The following is a 20,416-nucleotide window of genomic DNA, read 5'->3' as shown; positions in this document are numbered from 1 at the left end:
TAGAATAGAATAGAATAGAATACCTTTACTGTTATTCAGACCTTACGGTCTGAACGAAATTTCGAAACTGCAATGGCAATGGAAATGAAGTGAAAATGCAATAAACTGTTTGGCTTGAGGCTGCCCTGTGCTTGAAAGTGCAATGTCAATGGAAATGAAGTGAAAATGCAATCAGCTGTTTGGCTTGAGCCTGCCATGTGCTTGAAACTGCAATGGCAATGGAAATAAAGTGAAAATGCAAACAGCTGTTTGGCTTGGCCTGCCCTGTACTTGAAACTGCAATGGCATTGGAAGTGAAATGAAAATGCAATGAGCTATTCGGCCTGCCCTGTGCTTGAATGCAATTGGAAATGAAATTAAATGAGTTGTTTGGCCTGCCTGAAACCATGAATTTCGGCCCACAAGGCCCCTATTAGCCGAGAAACCAGTCCCTTTTGCCCAAAATGCCCATAGGAGGAGCATTTTGGCCCAAACGTCCAGTGCGAGGCCAGGAAAAGTCCAGAAAAAGTGCCTTTCACTGAGATTTCACTCAGATTTCTTTTTAAAGAGCCCCTTCAGCGCATCAGGCCTGTACTAGCCCAGGAGTCCCTTTGGTCCATCAGCATTCCCACTGCAAGTATTAAACCTCACCCCAGTATTTTTCTCCCTCCCTTCATTTGCTCCCTATGAGATCCAAGCCAGGATAGACTTTCCTCCTTCATTGCTGTGATCTGCAGAAAAAGATGAAAAATGTCTAAAATTGATTCTCCACCCTCTCCCCCTTCTCTCTGTCTCTCACCTGTTTTGGACATAGTTTCTGAGCTGCCAGCCCACCAGGCCTGAGTGACTAAGCTGCCAGTCCACCAGGCCCGAGTGTCTGAGGTGCCAGCCCACCAGGCCTGACTGACTTAGCTGCCAGCCCACCAGGCCTGAGTGACTGAGCTGCCAGCCCAAGAATCCATTCAGCCCACAATGTCCATACTAGCTCTCTGGAAACCAGTCCCTTTGGCCCACAACACCCATACCAGCTCTCCAGAAAGCCGCCACTGGTCACCAATATTGGAATTGGTGTAGAGGTGGAATATTGTGTTGGGGGACCAGCCCTCCTGTGTGAACATGGGACCCAACGGGTCCCACTTAGTCTAGTATAGTACTAAATATAACAGTGAGCTGTTTTCCGATTTTGCTTTTGCATATATTAATACAAAGGTGAATGGATGATTCACATTATAATGACGTTTATTTAACCAGTCTTTATACATGCAATAATCTCTGGTGTTTGGAGTGCTTAAAATTAATAATGCAACATCAACAATATTATTTCTTATACGAAGCTCTGAGATTCAGCATCCCATTGGTAACTTACTGTATTGAAAGCCTAGCAAGTTTAGTTTCAATAAAATAGAAAAACTGCAGCTAAAAAAATGCTGGGAACATTTAGCAAAACTTTCAGTCCCTATGGAGAGCAGAGAAGTGACTTTGGGGGCAATTTATTGTTTAAATGCTAGATATTTGAAAGGGCTAACCAAATACAGGTGCACAACCTTTTATCCGAAGATCCAAATAACGAAAACCTCCGAATAGCGGACATTTTTTTGGTCCTTGAAGAATGGTCCTTGAAAATGTTCACCGAGGGCGGCCCGCAGAGGTGACAGCGGAACCTCCGGTCGGTCCTCGAAGAAAGGGGAACTAAATCCCCATTCATAAAAGAGAAGGTGAGGGTATATTGCGCGGGAGGGTTAATAATTGACAATATGCTGCTGCCTGCCCGCTGAGTTAAAAAGTTCTCACGGTAGACTCACGATACACAGTGTATCGTGAGTCTTGCGTGGGAACTTTTTAACTCAGCGGGCAGGGAGCAGCAGATTGTCGCTCCCTTCAGTTTCACCCCACCTACACCCCTCTGCTTCCCGGCCATGTGTGTGACCCCTTCCCTCCACTCTCCAGCTCCCCGCCCATTGCACCGGCACGGGGGCATTGCACTGTCTTCATGTCGGCGATGCCAGCATACAATGCTAGTCACCGGAGACGTCAGGACCAACGGGACACCGACCCCCAGGCCCACTGCAAGCACGGAGATCCCAGAGACCCACAGCCAGCAGCAGCCCAGCCCCGTTCCAACTCCAGAGGAAAACTGCAAACTGGCCGGTGACATCAGGACAACAACGGGCTACAGCGACAAGTGGCAGTTCGCCCACAGCCCGAGCTGTGCCCCCTCATCGGGATACCGACCCCCAGGCCCACTGCAAGCACGGAGATCCCAGATCAGCAACTCCAGCCCAGCCCCGCTCCAACTCCAGAGGAACACGCTCCCCGTATGGGCAGAAGCTGATGGTGTGCAAGGTACGTCTTGTTCTTGGGGTCACGCAGCTCAGGCTGTGGGCGAACTGCCACTTGTCACCATAGCGGCCCATCGGGGAGCGGATTCCGCTAGAGTTGGAGGGGGAGGGGGGCTGTTTTGATCACCCCCTGTATCCCAGGGACAGGGCCCCAGGACGTTATCCGTGCAGGGGACAGGGAGACAGGACCTTCACCTAATTTCTATGGCGGCCCGAGAGGTGACAGGTGATAGCGGAACCTCCGGTCGGTCCTGGAAGAAAGGGGAACCAAATCCCCATTCATAAAAGAGAAGGTGAGGGTACATTGCGTGGGAGAGTAGGAATCCCAAGAGAAAGTTGAGTGAGCGTTCACCGAGGGTGGCCCGCAGAGGTGAGAGCGGAACCTCCAGTCGGTCCTGGAAGAAAGGGGAACTAAATCCCCTTCATAAAAGAGAAGTGGAGGGTATATTGCCCGAGAGGGTATATCGCCTACCTGGAAGAAACCGGACATTTTTTCCAGGATGTCGTCTGCACACCAAAGCTCACCAAAGCTCACGTTTGGCGCTAAACATAGCACGCCAAAGCTCACGTTTGGCGCCAAACGCACGTCGCCTCTGCTGCACATGGATATAGGAGTGTGAAAATGTCGCCTTAGGCCGCCTAAGGGCGTGTAGCTCCGCTAGGATGACATGAGTGCGAGAGGTGATTCAATGCTGCGGTCACCTTTACAAATTCAGGAATTCATTCAACACACTGCATTTCATACAGACATTTATTCTGCAAGAAAAAGCTACATTGAAGACTCAAACTCGCGACCGAGGAACTGCCGGGATCAAGGCGCAAACTCGCGACCTTGCGGATATGAGCCGAGCACTCTACCACTGAGCCAGCCACTAAAATCTACGCTAAAAAATTTCCATTCCGATGGCCAACAAATTCCGAATTACGAAAAGTGTCTGGTCCCAAGGCTTTTGGATAAAAGGTTGTGTACCTGTAGAACTAGTCCTCCACTCCTTCCCCATAGTGAGGATTTTATTTTCCTTTTCAAACATATTCTAATTCTCTCCAGCAGCTATAATTGATTTTTCCTTCCAGTATTCTTCTGGGATAACACATTCCTGGTAGATCCTACATAATCAAAAAGTGCTAACAGCCAAAAATGTCTGAAATCCCTTTGGTTTCTTTTTCAAAAAGCTTGCATAGAAACAGAGGAACAAGATACTCATCTAGTCCCTTAAACTTGCTCCATCATTCTAGATATAGATATGAAGCATGAAAATATTCTCTGTGCCCATCAACATCATGCCAACCATCAATCACACATTTACATGAATTCTACTTTATTCTTTGTACATTCCCATCAACTCTCCCAGATTCTACCACTATCAATGTAAGTTGTTCTTGATCGATAATTAATCGTGATCAATAAACCCTGCTTACTCACTCTTGTTTGAGAAGTGGAGGCAACGGGAAGACCTGGAAGAAATCCAGATGGTCACAGGCAAACTCCACACAAATATCACTGCGAGTCAGGATTTAACCAGGGTTACTAGAGTTGTGTGGCAATTGTTGCAATCCCTGAATCTTTGACATACTGTCATATCTCTATCTCTCAACATTCTCACGTCATATCTCTATCTCTAAATATAAAACTGGAGCACCTAAAGAAAATGCATGCAGGTCACGGGAAGAACATACAAACTACGTACAGACAGCACCTGTAGTGAAGACCGAACCCAAGTCTCTGGAACAGTAAGGCAGCAACTCTACCGCTGCGCGACCATGTACAAGGTATAGATAATATACAAATGGAATGGCCAGTAATTCTAAAAGTGACCCCAGGCAAAATAGTTGAATATACTTTCCACAACTGTCTTTTTCTGCCTCCAGACATGTTTGTTCCTATGTATCCAACACCCCTTCAGTCTCACAGATTCCATAGCAAGTCGTGAGTGCTACTCCGGTCAACCCCAGATTAAATGGCTTTTAGAGGTCTGTGTAAACAATTTCAGCTGCAGTCCCCTTATTGATTCTCTCTGTCATTTCATCAAAGAATTCAATCATTCAAGCACAACTTGCTGGGCCACTTAAGTTCATTGTTATCCTCAGCCAGCAGAGCACAGAATACTCCAAAGAATAGCAAGATTTGGATTTTTTGCTCAGTGTTCCACAATTCATATTCTAGATTCATAAATATATCATGCAATATTCTGAGCTACACTTTTTACTTAAGTATTAGTATGATTTGTAGTAAAGCAACTGCTCATAACAAAGTGGTAAAGAAGCAGATTCAGTCCAATTAAAATTGTCTCACTTCATAGTCATTATGTCTGGGTTTTATATGCACTACGTTAGTTTCTACATTATCTTGAAGAACATATTTCTCACATTTTATGAAGCAGATCCAAATATCCGTGCACAGCAGATCCTATGGTGGAATTTACTATCCGGAGATGGTGGTTCTGATCAGAACTTGAACCTTTAGTTAAGGTCGGACAAATGTGCAGATGCAGAAAAATAATGGGTGGTCTGAGATAATGGATTGTGGGGTTTTTGAACCAAGCCAGCCAGGGCCCAGTCACTGTCAAGACCCTACCACACAACCTCAAAACCGGGACCAATTAAGTGCAGATGGGTCAGAATTGCAGGCAAAGACTCTGACAACAGCTTGGATCCAGCAATATTCTATTCCATTTGGATAAACTATTTTTCAATTAACCCTTTAGAACAAAGATAGACAAAAAGTGGTGGAGTATGTCACATTGGATCATGCATCAGATTGGTAGTTTGACGAATGCAATGGACAAGTTCTGAAAAGCACTAGTTTATTTAGTTTAATAGGGAACTGCAGATGCTGGAAAATCGAAGGTAGACAAAAGTGCTGGAGAAACTCAACGGGTGCAGCAGCATCTATGGAGCGATGGAAATAGATCAAAACCCTTCTTCAGTTTCGGGCCAAGGGGGAGGGGGACCCTTCTTCAGACTGATGTAGAGTGGGGGGATGAGAAGAAAGGAAGAGGAGGAGCCAGAGGGCTGAGGGAGAGCTGAGAAGGGGAGGAGACAATAAGGGCTACCGGAAATTGGAGAAGTCAATGTTCATGCCGCTGGGGTATAAACTGCCCAAGCAAAATATGAGGTGCTGCTCCTCCAATTTCCGGTGGTGCTCACTCTGGCCATGGAGGAGGCCCAGGACAGAAAGGTCAGATTCAGAATGGGAGGGGGAGTTGAAGTGCTGAGCCACAGGGAGATCAGTTTGGTTATTGTGGAGGTGTTCGGCGAAACGATCTCCAAACCTACACTTGGTCTCACCGATATAGATCAGCTGACATCTAGAGCAGCGGATGCAATAGATGAGGTTGAAGAAGGTGCAGGTGAACCTCTGTCGCACCTGGAACGACTGCTTTGGTCCTTGAATGGAGTCGAGGGGGGAGGTAAAGCGACAAGTGTCGCATCTCTTGCGGTTGCAAGGGAAAGTGCCAGGTGATGGGGTGGTATGAGAGGGAAGGGAAGAATTCACAAGGGAGTTACGGAGGGAGCGGTCTTTGTGGATAGCAGACATGGTGGGAGATGGGAAGATGTGGCGAGTGGTGGGGTCACGTTGGAGGTGGCGAAAATGACGGAGGACTATTTCTTGTATGTGACGGCTAGTGGGGTGAAAGGCGAGGACTAGGGGGACTCTGCCCTTGTTATGAGTGGGGGGGATGGGGAGAGAGAGCAGTGTTGTGGTGTATAGAAGAAACCCTGGTGCGAGCCTCATCTAAAATAGGGAAGAGGAACCCTCATTTCCTGAAGAATGAGGACATTTCAGATGCCCTGTTGTGGAACACCTCATCCTGGGAGCAGATGCAGTATAGACAGAGGAGTTGGGAGTAGGGGATGGAGTCCTTACAGGAAGAGGGTGAGATGAAGTGTAGTCTAGATAGCCATGGGAGTCAGTGGGTTTATAGTAGATGTCGGTCAGAAGTCTATTACCTGAGATGGAGATAGTGAGGTCAAGAAATGGTAAGGAAGTGTCGGAAATGGTCCAGGTATATTTGAGTGCCGGAGGTGAAATGGATGAAGTCAGTGCGTTGTGTGTGGGTACAGGAGGTAGCACCAATGCAGTGGTCGATGTAGCGGAGGTAGACGTCGGGGATGGGGCCCTGGTACGTCTCGAACAAGGATTGTTTGACGTACCCTACAAAGAGGTAGGCATAGATAGGGCCCATTCGCGTGCCCATAGCTACGCCTTGTATTTGGAGGAAATGGGAGGTCAAACAAAAAGTTATTAAGCATAAGGACCAACTCCGCTAGGCGGAGGAGAGTATCAGTAGACGGGGATTGGTTGGTTCTCCAGTCGAGGAAGAAACGGAGGGCTTTGAGACCCTCCTGGTGGGGGTTGGATGTCCATGGTGAAGTTGAGGGGATGGGGGCCTAGAGAACAGATTTCCCGGAGATGATAGAGAGTGTCTGAGGTGTCTTGAACAAAGGTAGGGAGGGATTTAACCAGTGGGGATAGGATGGAGTCGAGGTGTGTGGAAATAAGTTTGGTAGGGTATGAACAGGCAGAGGCAATGGGTCTACCAGGACAGTCAGATATGTGGATTTTGGGGAGAAGGTAAAATCGGGCCATGAGGTTGGAGGCTTGGGGGTGCAGGGAGCCGAAGTTGATGAAGTCAGTGATGGTGCTCAAGAGAGTGGCCTGGTGCTCGTCTGTGGGGTCATGGTCCAGGGATAAGTAGGAAGTGTCTGCGAGTTGGCGCGTGGCTTCAGCCTTGTAGAGATCAATGTGCCAAACTAACACGGTACCTCCCTTTATTTATTTAGTTTAGTTTAGACCACGAGTCCTGCACCATAATGCTTCAGCCGAACAACGGTTTACAGGTATTTCAATGCTATCTTGAAAGAAAAACTGCTCAAGAATATGAAAGGTAAAATAATAATTTATGATCTGCCTGCCTATTAGATTAAATAGACAAATGCACATTTTCCATCTGTCTATTCATTTGCATAAGTAAATTAAGTGGTTTTGCAAGTACTCATCCGTGGTTTGTGTCCTTTTGCTCTCTCTGGCTTGGTGCCTGTCTAATTTTTGATTGCAGGTTATTTCTGTACAAATCAAGTAAAATAATGGTCTATGTTTTGACTGGGGACATCATGCTACTCCCAATATGAAAATACCCATCCCACAGATGCCATCCCTAGTCACAAATCCAACCTCAGACACCAGTGGTTTTCAGCTCAAATAAAAGTTTGAATTAGTTGCTGATTAAATAAACAATTAATGCCTCTGTCCCACTTAGGAAACCTGAACGGAAACCTCTCTAGACTTTGCGCCCCACCCAAAGTACCCGGAGGTTTTTGTCAGTCTCCCTAATGGTCGTAGTAAGTGGTTTCCGCATCTTCTGTGTTCCGGCGATTATTTCAAAAAATTCAAAACCGGCCTCGACTAAAAATAGCTTGCCGTTTTAAAAATCGGTAATTTTTCAGTCAAACCGGTTGCGATGTTAGATGAAGGTGGTTACCGGAGGTTGCATGTAGTGGAAGATAAGACCTCCCTTGTGGAATAAAACTGGGAGAAAAAAAGGTTAATATTAACATAAGCATGTGACCTCTGTCACTCCTGGGCATGCTCAATCATAGTTGTAGAGATCTTTTAGCAGAGAAAAGTTTTCTTTTCTTACAATAAAAGCCTCCCAGGTTTTTTTGAAATCCATCTGAACCATGAGAGCAGGGAAGGAACAAGTTAGGTGGATGTTACTAACAGTACATCTACTTCTTGAAAGGCTGATGAAGCAAAAGGGCTGCTGCTGACATGGCTTACATGTACAGCAGGCAGTGAAGAAAGCTACTAGAATGTTGGCTGCCATAACAAGAGGATTTCAGTATAGGAGTAAAGAGGTTCTTCTGTAGTTGTATAGGGCATTGGTGAGACCACATCTGGAGTATTGTGTACAGTTTTGGTCTCCTAATTTGAGGAAGGACATCCTTGTGATTGAGGCAGTGCAGCGTAGGTTCACGAGATTGATCCCTGGGATGGCGGGACTGTCATATGAGGAAAGATTGAAAAGATTAGACTTGTATTCACTGGAGTTTACAAGGATGAGGCGGGATCTTATATAAACATATACAATTCTAAAAGGACTGGACAAGCTAGATGCAGGAAAAATGTATCCAGTGTTGGGCGAGTCCAGAACCAGGGCCCACAGTCTAAGAATAAAAGGGAGGTCATTTAAGACTGAGGCGAGAAAAAAATATTTCACCCAGAGTTGTGAATTTGTGGAATTCCCTGCCACAGGGCAGTGGAGGCCAAGTCACTGGATGGATTTAAGAGAGAGTTAGATAGAGCTCTAGGGGCTAGTGGAGTCAAGGGAGAAGGAAGGCACGGGTTAATGATAGGGGCCGATCATCCATGATCACAATGAATGGCGGTGCTCGCTTGAAGGGCCGAATGGCCTCCTCCTGCACCTATTTTCTCTGTTTCTATGTTTAATTGTCAAGTTTGAAAGGGAAAAAGTGAGAGGGTGGCATTCCCCAGAGTTGCTCCAGAGTCCTTACCCTTACACATTATGCCAGACAGGGCTAAAAGAGTTAAAATCAAACCCTACAAACTTTCCAACTTGATATTTTCAAAAAAAAATGTAAAAACAGGTTTTATTGAACAGTTCCTTAACTTTCCAAATTTCCAAATCATCCCATACTTTGCTCACTATTTTGTAGATGTTCCTTGAATTCTTAAGAACCTTGTTTTGTTTTTCATATTTACTTTAATTTCATCACAAAATATGCTATCCGCATTTGTATCTTACCCTGAGGGTTTATAAAACAACAATTAATTCTTATCCAGATATATTATTCAATTCTATATACTTAACTTGTTTTTCTCTTTTCTGTTAGCAAACATTTGGATTTAATTATTTTCCAGATTGAGCCTACATTTATTTCTTCATCTCCTGATATTCCGAGCCGTTGTGTATTGAAATTGCCGCTAATTTTGGAGCTAGCCAGGAAGGTCAAAGCAAATCTCTCCATCCTTGTGGTGAACAGAAAAGTACAATTGAATCACAAAGCCTTTCACCCCATTCATATGATTTAAATAGCTATTACGTGTGTGCAGGAATGTTTTATTTAAAATTGGTCACAGACAGTATTTGTTAGCAGTGTCCCTCAATGAGGTGAAGAAGCCTCCTGACCTCTGAGAGAATGAATGATTCAAAATTAAAACTCAGCTATGCCTAAATAATGCAGTATAATAGGCCTGTATGACTTCCACATGACTGCTGCAGAGGTTTAGGTACATATGTCTTCATTGCAATTATAGAAACATTCGCAGCTAAACGTTAAAATCAAAACTGGCACATTTTATTTCTGTGCCAGGTGCTGAAACACCACTGCTATAATTTAGCCTAATACCTTGATTGTATTGATAAAACTGCATTGGATGTTAAACAGAAATATAATTCCTCTTACTCCATCTGTGTAGCTTGTTGCTATGCAAGATCACAAGCCACCAGTTAAAAGTGTTCGTTCAATAACTGGGTCATTATGTAACACTGCAGTGGCATTTTCTGCAAATACTTAAACATGTTTGAGTTTACAGTGTTCTACGTGAAGTTTAATCAAGTTCCACAGGATAGATCTGGTCAACGGGAGAATACATTGGATAATCATATAACCATAATTCATGCCATTTATTGCCAGCACACAGCACCTTGAGGTCAAATACAACCCGTTCAATGCAGAATTGGGTTCCCTTCACTATTTTGGAAACATACCATTCGTTCAATCATAATCTACATCTTCTCGCAATAATATTTTTAAGAGAGCACCAAATAGCTATAATTCCAGCACCCCTCACTGCAAGTGCCTTCTACCAAGTGGAGAAATGCATTTCATCCAACAACCTTGCATCCAGGAGCCTGAATTTCACTCTCAGTCTGAAGAAGGGTCTCGAACCGAAATGTCACTTATTCCATTTCCCCAGAGAAGCTGCCTGACCCGTTGAGTTACTCCAGCATTTTGTGTCTATCTTCATTGGATTGACCTGGACTGCACTTCAAGCGCAGGTCTCAGGGTAAAATAACATTTTTATTTAACCACCAGTATTATTGACTCCTCATTGTAATTAATTTAAATAAGAAGCACACTCTGACATTGGTACTTAAAGTAAGCCATTTAGTTAGCCACAAGTTTCCTATCCCCATTGATAAATGCTTGTGGCAAGCATCTAACTGCAGGTTAATGGTATCCCACACGAGTTTCGAGATTGGCCAAAAATTGCATAACTTGTCACTTTCAATTAATTTGCTTCTAGACTGTTCCTTGTGTAAACATACATTTCATTGCAATATCACTTATCTCAGCTGTACTCTGCCTCCAGTTTCTGCCAATTCACACCAGTTCCCAGTTAACTCTCATTCGCCAACTGCTTCACATGTGCAGGTGCAAGGTTTTCACTGTCCTCAACGGCATTCTCATTTGTCAAATTTTCACAGATTCAATATCAAAATAATGTACTATTCCGAGTCATCTTTCTCCATTTCCTGGAGCAGTAGCACCAATAAAAATCGTCAATGGGCAATTGTGCGTGAAGGTCAGAGGTGCTCATTTAAAGGACATCGCACATAGCATGCAAACATAATACTACACAATGTTCTCACACACCAGCCATTGGTGTCACGTCAGCAGTTACAGATTGGCGGAACAGGAATGACAGAATCATTGGGGCTTGGAAGGATGTAACTTGTCTTCTCAAGTCCACGCCAGCCCATCGTAGAGCAATCTAGTCTATCCCGTTCCCAAATACAATCCTCATATTGCCTGTAAATTATTTCCCTTCAATTATCCACCCAGATCACAGTGTTTCGACCCACTGACCTTGTTGCTTGTGAACTACAGTTGAAAATCAACGTCAGCAAAGATATGCTACCAACATGTCACTCCTCCATTTTTGATGATTACATTGAATCCTATTCCCTTCTTTGAACCATCCACCAATAGCTCCAGTTTCCCACCATCTACTGTATTTGCAACCTATTTAACATCTCTGTTCAATCTCCATCAAACCTATTTGATCCCAGAAGCTTCTCTTGTCTAACTTTGCAACTGAAATCATTTGTTTCCAGATCCATTTTAGCAAAGCGACTTGAGGGCTGAGGTTCCTTCTAGGTTAGATGGAGATTAATATGAACCTCCTCTCACCTCAGTTGTGGAGACCAATTATGTGGAGAACTGTTTTGCTGAACCCTGAGCTTGGTCAACCAGGGTCTGCTTGATCTCCTGGTTGCTAACCATTTTAAGCCCCCCACACCCCACACCATTATTTCTCTCTTGGGTTTCTTCCATTGCCAGAGTGAGAACACATGCAAAATGGAAGCACTGCACCACTTATTATGCATGAATGGCTTACAACCCAACGGTATGAACATTGATTTTAGATAACTAACATGCAAACCACACCATCGCAACCTCTTGAAATTATTGAAATTATGAAACATACTTATTAAAAATTATACATTTAAATGTAAACATGTACATTCAAAATATTTAAGTTAATTTACTTGAATCATAAGAGTTGGAATTTAATGCAGTTCAGTTCAGTTTATTGCCACGTGTACCGAGGTACATTGAAAAGCTTTTGTTGCGTGCTAACCAGTCAGCAAACCTCTACACCTCTTTCACCGTGAAACTACTTTTCACTTAAGAATTGTTTGGCTTTCGTCAGGCTAACCTTATATGGAGCACAGGAGGAGCCATCTTGGGGAGCGGCTGCTAACCAGCTTTTTAAAAAAGTTTTTAGTAAGTCCTGTGTTTCGTCCGTTGGAGAAATGGACTTTTTAATGTGGGGGGTAGGGGGCAATTTTACTTCTACGTCCCTACCTGGTCGGTGAGGCAGCTTTTTCTCCGGGTTGCCCGTCGACCCGTCCTCATGGCCTACCAGCGGGCTTGGAGCACCGTTTCCTAGCGGGGACCGCCCAGCACCTGGGTCTCGGTGGCGGCGCAGTGCTGGGGCGCTGTCGCGGAGCGTAGCGGGCGATGCCTTGCCTGGGTCGCCGCGCTGGATCGACGCGCTGGAGCTCCGGTGAGCTTGTCCGCCGTGTTCAACACCTCCGGGCTGCGGAGCGGAGCGGGCGGCGCCGATTTCAACATCGGGAGCCTGGGAGCTCCAGGTCGGCGCGGCCTTGTCGGCTTTGGAAGCCGCGGTCTCCAGCTAGGAAGCGGCCGTTCCAGGTGACCCAGCCGCTGAGAGGACTCTCCCGACGCCGGGGCAAGATCACCCGGTGAGAACGGCCAGGAACATCGGGCCTCCGTAAAGGCAATTGCGGTGGCCTCAATAGGCCTGACTTTGGGTGAACTTGGGGTTGGGGACTGGACATTGTGCCTTCCCCCACAGTGGTATCCATTGTGGGGGGATGATTTTTTTTTGTCTGGAAGTAATCCTGTTAGTTTGTGTCCAAGATTGCTGTCGGAAGGGAGAGTGGACACTGGCACGCTTTAGCTGCCGCTGCTCTCTTTTCACATTGTGTTTTTGATTTTTTTGTTTTTGGACTGAATTCTGTTTTTAATTTGTGTTTCTGTGATGTCTTTATTATTTATTTTATTCTGATTATATGTTTTTTATTCCTGTTAATCTCTATAAGGTGTCCTTGAGATTTCTGAAAGGCGCCCAAAAAAACATAGAAAAAAAAAAAAAAAAAAAAACCTTGGAAATTTATGAAAGAGCTGCTCCTTTATGAAGTCGAACACAGAAATCCCATAACTGCTTTTCTCTGCTAAGTGAAAGTCCGTGCTTCAGGCACTGCCCAGGAGGCATCCGTTTTTGTGCATTTCCGCAGGCAAATCCAAGTTAGATATCATAAAATAATTATCCCATTGTCTTGCTTGTTCTCTCACAGAATTTCTCTTCACATCTTTCTATTAAACTTCATCTGCCTCCTGTCTGCCTAGTCTGCTGTAATGTCTACATCCTCATGCTGTCGATTCTATCTTTCTTACCGTGGGTTACACCTACATTTAATGTAACCTGCAAAGTTTGTATAATAATATGAAAGTCATTAATATCGAATAGTAAATAAACCGATCCTAACTCTGCCCTCTGGAGAGTAGCAGCACTAAATCCTAAACTGAAAAGCAATCACAAGGTCATAAGTGAAAGGATAAGATTTAGGCCATTCAGCCCATCAAGTCTGCTCCGTCATTCAATCATGGCTGATCTATCTCTTCCTCCCAACCCCATTCTACTGCCATCTCCCCATAACCCTTGACTCCCATATAATCAAGAATCTATCTATCTCTGCCTTAAAAATATCCATTGCCATGGCCACCACAGCCTTATGTGGCAAATAATTCCACACATTCACCACCCTCTGACTAAAGAAATTCCTCCGAATGTTCTTTAATTCTGAGTCTATGACATCTGGTCCTAGACTCTCCCACTAGTGGAAACATCTTCTCCACACCCACTCTATCCAAGCCTTTCACTATTTGGTAAGTTTCAATGATGTCACCCCATCTTTGTAAACTATAGTGAGTGCCGTCAAACGCTCATAACCCACCCATTCATGGGATCATTCTTCTAAACCTCCTCTGGACCCACTCCTGAGCCAGCATATCCTTCCTCAGATATGTTACCCAAAATTATCAAAGTGTTTTGTCCTTCAGACAAATTTTAATCCATGTGCTAGTAACTCTGTTATTCACTACTTTTAAATGATAAAGTAAGAAAACATTTATCCCATTTTTCAGGTCACAGAGCAATCCATCAATCCCATTCCGTCACTTATTTCCCTGTGATGCATTCTCTCACATACAGTATCCATTAACCTCCCAAATTCACCCACACTAGGGGCATTTGACAGTGGCCAATTAACCTTCAAGCACATAATTGGGATATGTGGGGAACTGGATCATCTTGGGGAAAACAAACTTTTTACTCAACACAAGTATTGTAATATTGTACAAATTCAAATTTAGTAAAGTGTCATTTCAATTGTTTCAATCGTTCATATCCTAGATAGCATCTTCCATTATTAACTCAATCCAAAACATTTCAATTAATCACAGTGTTTGAGACAACACATGGAAGCACCACTGATCAACTAATCAAGTTAACTTCACAAACGCAGCAGATGATATAAACCAGAACAGGATTATCAGCTACATGATTGATCGTGTTCTTATCATCAGGGACACTGCCACAGGAACTGTGTTAAACCTTTGGGAATTGTTTACCAGTGTGTGGCGAGTGTTTTTAAAAAAAGCCCCGACAGATAGTGAGTGGCTTTTTCCTCAGCATGCTTAAATGTAAACACACATACATTAAACGCATCAGACATCCACGGAAGAAAATAGACGACAAATTTCTCTGTCAGTAATCGGCAAGCACATTAAGGTGTTGGAGACTTCGACTTTAACCATCTAAGATGTCAAGATGATTATTTTCTTTTATTTTCCATATATAGGATACTTGCTCCATTTCAGAATGAATCAGAATCAGAATGCCGTTTATTGTCATTTGAACATAAGTTCAAACAAAATTACGTTTCTGCAGTCATAACAACAAACAACAACAAAACAAAAACACACAATCAACACAATTCCACACAAACATCCATCACAGTGAATCCCCAAACACCACCCCACTGTGATGGAAGGCAAAAGTCATCTCTTCCCTGTTCTTATTCTTCTCCCACAGTCAAACAGTCAAACTGCTGCATCGAGCTGATCGAGGCTCTTGATGTTAGATGTTGGAGTCTCCCATATAACCATATAACAATTACAGCACGGAAACAGGCCATCTCGGCCCTACAAGTCCGTGCCGAACAAAATTTTTTTTCCCCTTAGTCCCACCTGCCTGCACTCATACCACAACCCTCCATTCCCTTCTCATCCATATGCCTCCCGGCGGGCGATGGTAAGTCCCGCGGCCGTTTAAGCCGCGCCGGGCAATGTAAGGCCCCGCTCCGGGTCGATTTAAACCCCTCTATTCGGGCGGGCGTAGTTTGCCATTGCCGGAGCTCCAAAAAGTAATCTCCCACCAGGGACACGCGAGCTCCCGATGTTCCCACAGGGCCCGCAACCGGAGCCTCCGAAGTTCCGGTCAGGTCACAGCCGCGTGCTACCACAGCACTCTGCACTCCGAAGTCAGCCAGCTTCACGATGATGAGTCCGCAGGCTCTGCGACTGGAGCCCCAGGTCAATTCTGGTTAGAGGCCACTGGCTCCACGATGTTAGTCCCAACGACAACGGAGACTCAACAAGGGAAAAAGTCGGGTCCCCGTACAGGGAAGAGATTTAAAAGTTCCCCCCCCCCCCCCCCACATATACACAGATAAAAATAATATAAAAACTAAAACCAAGATATCCACTTAACAGACAAAAAGAAAAAAAAAAGGCAGACGGACTGCAGAGGCCGCTGCCGCGGTATATGATGATATATCATATAATAAACAGTATCCATATTAATGATAACATTCAAAAATCCATATCTACATGGGGATAATATTGGATATTTCATAACTCTGGAAATCGAAGCCATCAACTAATAGGAAACTAGAAACTTACTCACCTGGCCTACATAATAAAATTCTTCGGAATCATTGTCCCCTTCGGAATCCTCTTCTATTGTGCAAGTATGCCTGGTCTCCTGTGCACAAACAAAACCAATAATGTTACTAAATTGAGAAACATATAGCTCTTTTTCACAAACTACATAAACTAAATAACCATATAATAACCATATAACAAACACAGCACGGAAACAGGCCATCTCGGCCCTACAAATCCGTGCCGAACAACTTTTTTTCCCCTTAGTCCCACCTGCCTGCACTCATACCATAAACCTCCATTCCCTTCTCATCCATATGCCTATCCAATTTATTTTTAAATGATACCAATGAACCTGCCTCCTCATAAAGATGCGATTGCTCTGGTGCCATCCATTGGAGTTGCAATGATCAAACGGGAAGAAATAACATACCATTGACACTCTCATCAAAATGCTGCCTTATTTTGGACTATACACAAGTTCAATGTTATAACCAAATCTAACTGAATGTGTGCGGTAGAAAATAGCTGCAGTTACAATATAACGAAGTACCACATGAAATTTGGAACAACAAAGATATTCCTGTGAAAATAAAAATGTTCAAAGTGGATTAAAACCGTACAAATTCGCAACACCGATGCCTAGCGAGGATGTGTTCTCAGTCCCTTTCTATACTCCCGTGACTGTGCAGCCAAATTCTGTTCTAACACCATCTACAAGTTTGCAAATGGCACAATAGTTGGGGGCTGGAACTTGAATAATGATGGCAAGGAGGACAAGAAGGAAATAGAGAACATAGTGACATGGTGGCCTGACAGCAACTTCTCCCTCAACATCAACAAAGCAAAGGAGCTTGTTATTGACTTTAGGAGCATGGTGGAATAGATACCCCAATCAGCGCCAATGATACCAAAGTGGAAATTGTTGACAGCTTCAAGTTTCTTGATGTAAATATTACCAACAATCTGTCCGGAACCAATCACATAGAAGCTTCAGCCCCAAAATCACCCAAAGCCTCTACTTCATCAGGAGACAAGCGAAGTTTGGCATGTCCCAAACTTACGCAGTAGCACCATAGAAAGCATGCTACTGGGCTGTATCACAGTTTGGTTTGGGCACAGCTCTTTGCAATACCACAAGAAATAGAAGCGATGTCGATGTAGCCCAGTCTACTGGATGTAGCCCAGTCTATCATACGCTATCCACCATCGAGTCCATCTCCACTTCATGCTACATCGAGAGATCAGCTTCTTTTCCACTCTCCCATCGGGCAGAAGGCACAAAACCTCATAAGCACATACGACTCAGGAACAGCAGAAGAGGTTTACTAGAATGCAGCCTGGATTAGAAGTTATTAGTTATGTTAGTAGTTATAGGGAGAGTTTCATTACACGTGGATTGTTTTCTCTGGAACATCAAACCTGATAGAAGTATATAAAATTATGAGAGGCATAATTATGATGGACACAGAACCTTTTTCCAGAGTGGAAATGGCAAAAACTTGAGGGCATTGTTTCAAGGTTAGAGAGGTATAGTTCAGAGGATATGTGCAGGTAAAGTTTATGATACAGAGAATGAAATGCTGTCAGAGACGATAATGGCGGTAGTTACAATAGTGACAATTAAGAGGCATCGAAAAGAGTTTCAGATAGGCAAGTGGATATGCAAGGAATGGAGGGATATGAATCATGTGCAGACAGATATTAGTTTACTTGGCATCATCATGGACATTATGGGCCGAAGGGCTTGTTTCTCTGCTACACTGCTCTATGTTCTACTATATGTTGACCTCTGTTGTTAGACTATGGAATAGACCCTCCCATATTTTAGGGGATAGTCTTGATCTTCCCATCTCCTATTTCAAACAACTTTAATGTTATAATGCTGCACAATATATTCTGCACTCTGGTATTTTTCTTTGTTATAAGGTATTTTCCCTTATTACAGGGACCCGTTACAATTGTGTATGGCTTGATTGTACTCGCATATAGATTGATTTTATTTTATTACATAGAATAGAATAGAATGTTATTTATTGTCATTCAAACCTAGGTTTGAACAAAATGTCATTTCTACAGTTTTTTACATTACAAAAAAATCCAAGACCCACACTTAACACAGTTTACATAAACATCCATCACAGTGAGTCTCCAACATCTCCTCACTGTGATGGAAGGCAAAGTCTTTATCTCTTCCCTTTGTTCCTTCTCCCGTGGTTCAGCAGTCCAATTGCAGTATCGAGGCGAACTGGGGCTCCGATGTTAAAGCCCCCGGCGGGCGATGGTAAGTCCTGAGGCCGTTTAAGCCACGCCGGGCGATGTTAGGCCCCGGCTCCATGTTCTTAAACCCGCGATTCCAGCGGGAGAACTCGCCGTTGCGGAGCTCGGAAAAGCGGTCTCCCACCAGGGACCTGCGAGCTCACGATGTTCCCGTCCATCGGGTCTGCGGCCGGTGCCTCCGAACTCCAAAAGTCGGGTCGCAGCTGCACGCCACCACAGCTCTTCCCGCTCCGAAGTTGGCCAGTTCCGCGATGTCAGTTCCGCAGGCTCTGCAACTGGAGCCCTCAGGTTAGTCCCGGCCGGAGGTCGTCGCCGGCTGCACAATGTTAGGCCCAACGACATCGGAGACCCGACAGGGAATAGTCGGGTCCCCGCACAGGGAAGAGATTTAAACGGTTTCCCCCACAGCCACCACCCCCCACATATACACAGCTAAAAAAATAATAAAAACTAACTCAAAGACATACATTTAACAAGACAAAAATTAAAAAGACAGACGACTGTAGTCGAGCCTCTGCCGTTAGGCGCCGCCACTCCCACATGGCACGTAAACAAAAGATTCTCACTGTAAATCAGTACATTGGACAATCGTGAACCAATGCCTATTTAAGGGATTCTCAGTTGTATCTGAGCAACATGTCTCCTTTGTCAATGAAAATTGAGAATAATTTCTTAAATCAGGTTGTTTTACTCAGAACACTTGCTATTTTTAGAAGACAAAAAATGCTGGAGAAACTGAGCGGTTGAGACAATATTTATGGAGAACAGGAGTAGGCGACGTTTCGGGTTGAGACCCTTCTTCAGACTGATGTCGGGGGCGGTGGGGGCGGGAAAAAGAAAGGAAGAGGCGGAGACAGTAGGCTATGTGGGAGAGCTGGGAAAGGGGAGGGGAAGGAGGGAGAAAGCAAGAATGGGAGGGGGAGTTGAAGTACTGGGCAACTGGGAAATCAGGTTGGTTAATGCGAACCGAGCGGAGGTGTTGGGCAAAGCGATGTTCAAGCCTATGCTTGGTCTCGCCGATGTAGAGAAGGTGACACCTACGACAGCGGATGCAGTAGATGAGGTTGGAGGAGGTTGGAGGAGGTGCAGGTGAACCTCTGCCTCACCTGGAAAGACTGTTTGAGTCCTTGGATGGGGTCAAGTGGGGAGATAAAGCGACAAGTGTAGCATTTCTTGTGGTTGCAAGGGAAAATACCAGAGGAGGGGATGGTCTGGGTGGGAAGGGACGAATTGACCAGGGAGTTACGGAGGGAGCGGTCTCTATGGAAAGCAGAAAGGGGAGATGATGGGACGATGTGGCTGGTGGTAGGATCTCGCTGGAGGTGGCGAAAATGTCAGAGGATTATATGTTGTATGCGCCGGGTGATGGGTTAGAAGGCGAGGACAAGGGGGACTATGTTATGAATGGGGGGGGTGGGGAGTGAGAGCAGAGCTGCGGGATATAGAGGAGACCTTGGTGAGAGCCTCATTTATAATAGAAGAGGGCCTAAAGAATGAGGACATCTCCGATGCCCTGGTCTGAAACACCTCATCCTGGGTGCAGATGCGGCGGAGATGGAGGAATTGGGAGTAGGGGATAGAGTCCTTACAGGAAGCAGGTTGGGAAGAAGTGTAGTCAAGATAGCTGTGGGAGTCAGTGGGTTTGTAGTAAATGTTGGTCAGTAATCTGTTACCAGCAATGGAGATGGTTAGATCAAGGAACGTTACGGAGATGTCGGAAATGCTCCATGTGAATTTGAGTGCTGGATGGAAATTGATGGTGAAATGGATGAAGTCAGTGAGTTCTGCAGGTAGCCCCAATGCAGTCGTCAATGTAGCGGAGGTAGAGTTTGGGGATAGGGCCACGGTACGCCTTGAACTGGGATTGTTCGACATACCCTACAAAGAGGCAGGCATAGCTGGGGCCCATGCGCGTGTCCATAGCTACGCCTTGGATTTGGAGGAAATGGGAGGAGTCAAAGGAAGTTGTTAAGGGTGAGGACCAGCTCCGCTAGGAGGAGGAGAGTATTAGTAGACGGAAATTGGTTGGTTCTACGGTCAAGGAAAGAAAGGAGTGCTTTAAGACCCACCTGGTGGGGGACGGAGGTGTAGAGTGACTGGACATACATAGTGAAGATGAGGGAGTGGGGGCCTGGAAAACAGAAGTCATGAAGGAGACGAAGAGCGTGTGAGGTGTCCTGGACATAGGTGGGGATTTGGGATTTGGGGGGGGGGGGGGGGGGGGGGGGGGGGGGGGGGGGATAGGATGGAGTCGAGGCATGTGGAAATAAGTTTGGTGGGACACGAACAGGCAGAATCAATGGGTCTGCCAGGAC

General features: G+C 44.9%; 1 protein-coding gene across 2 annotated transcripts in view; it reads right to left on the bottom strand.

The window, feature by feature from the left end:
- The window catches only part of parp8 (poly (ADP-ribose) polymerase family, member 8), a 404,781-nt gene that overhangs the window by 172,457 nt on the left and 211,908 nt on the right, over nt 1-20,416 (bottom strand). For both annotated transcript variants that reach the window (XM_055633843.1, XM_055633852.1), the window contains exon 6: nt 15,844-15,921. In XM_055633843.1, the coding sequence (XP_055489818.1) occupies nt 15,844-15,921 (78 nt within the window). The remainder of the gene's footprint in view (nt 1-15,843; nt 15,922-20,416) is intronic.

This window comes from Leucoraja erinacea, chromosome 1 (assembly GCF_028641065.1).
Source record: "Leucoraja erinacea ecotype New England chromosome 1, Leri_hhj_1, whole genome shotgun sequence".
Classification (NCBI taxonomy): Eukaryota; Metazoa; Chordata; class Chondrichthyes; order Rajiformes; family Rajidae; genus Leucoraja; species Leucoraja erinaceus.
The sequence above is the reverse complement of the archived record's forward strand: the minus strand, read 5'-3'. Positions and strand labels throughout refer to the sequence as shown.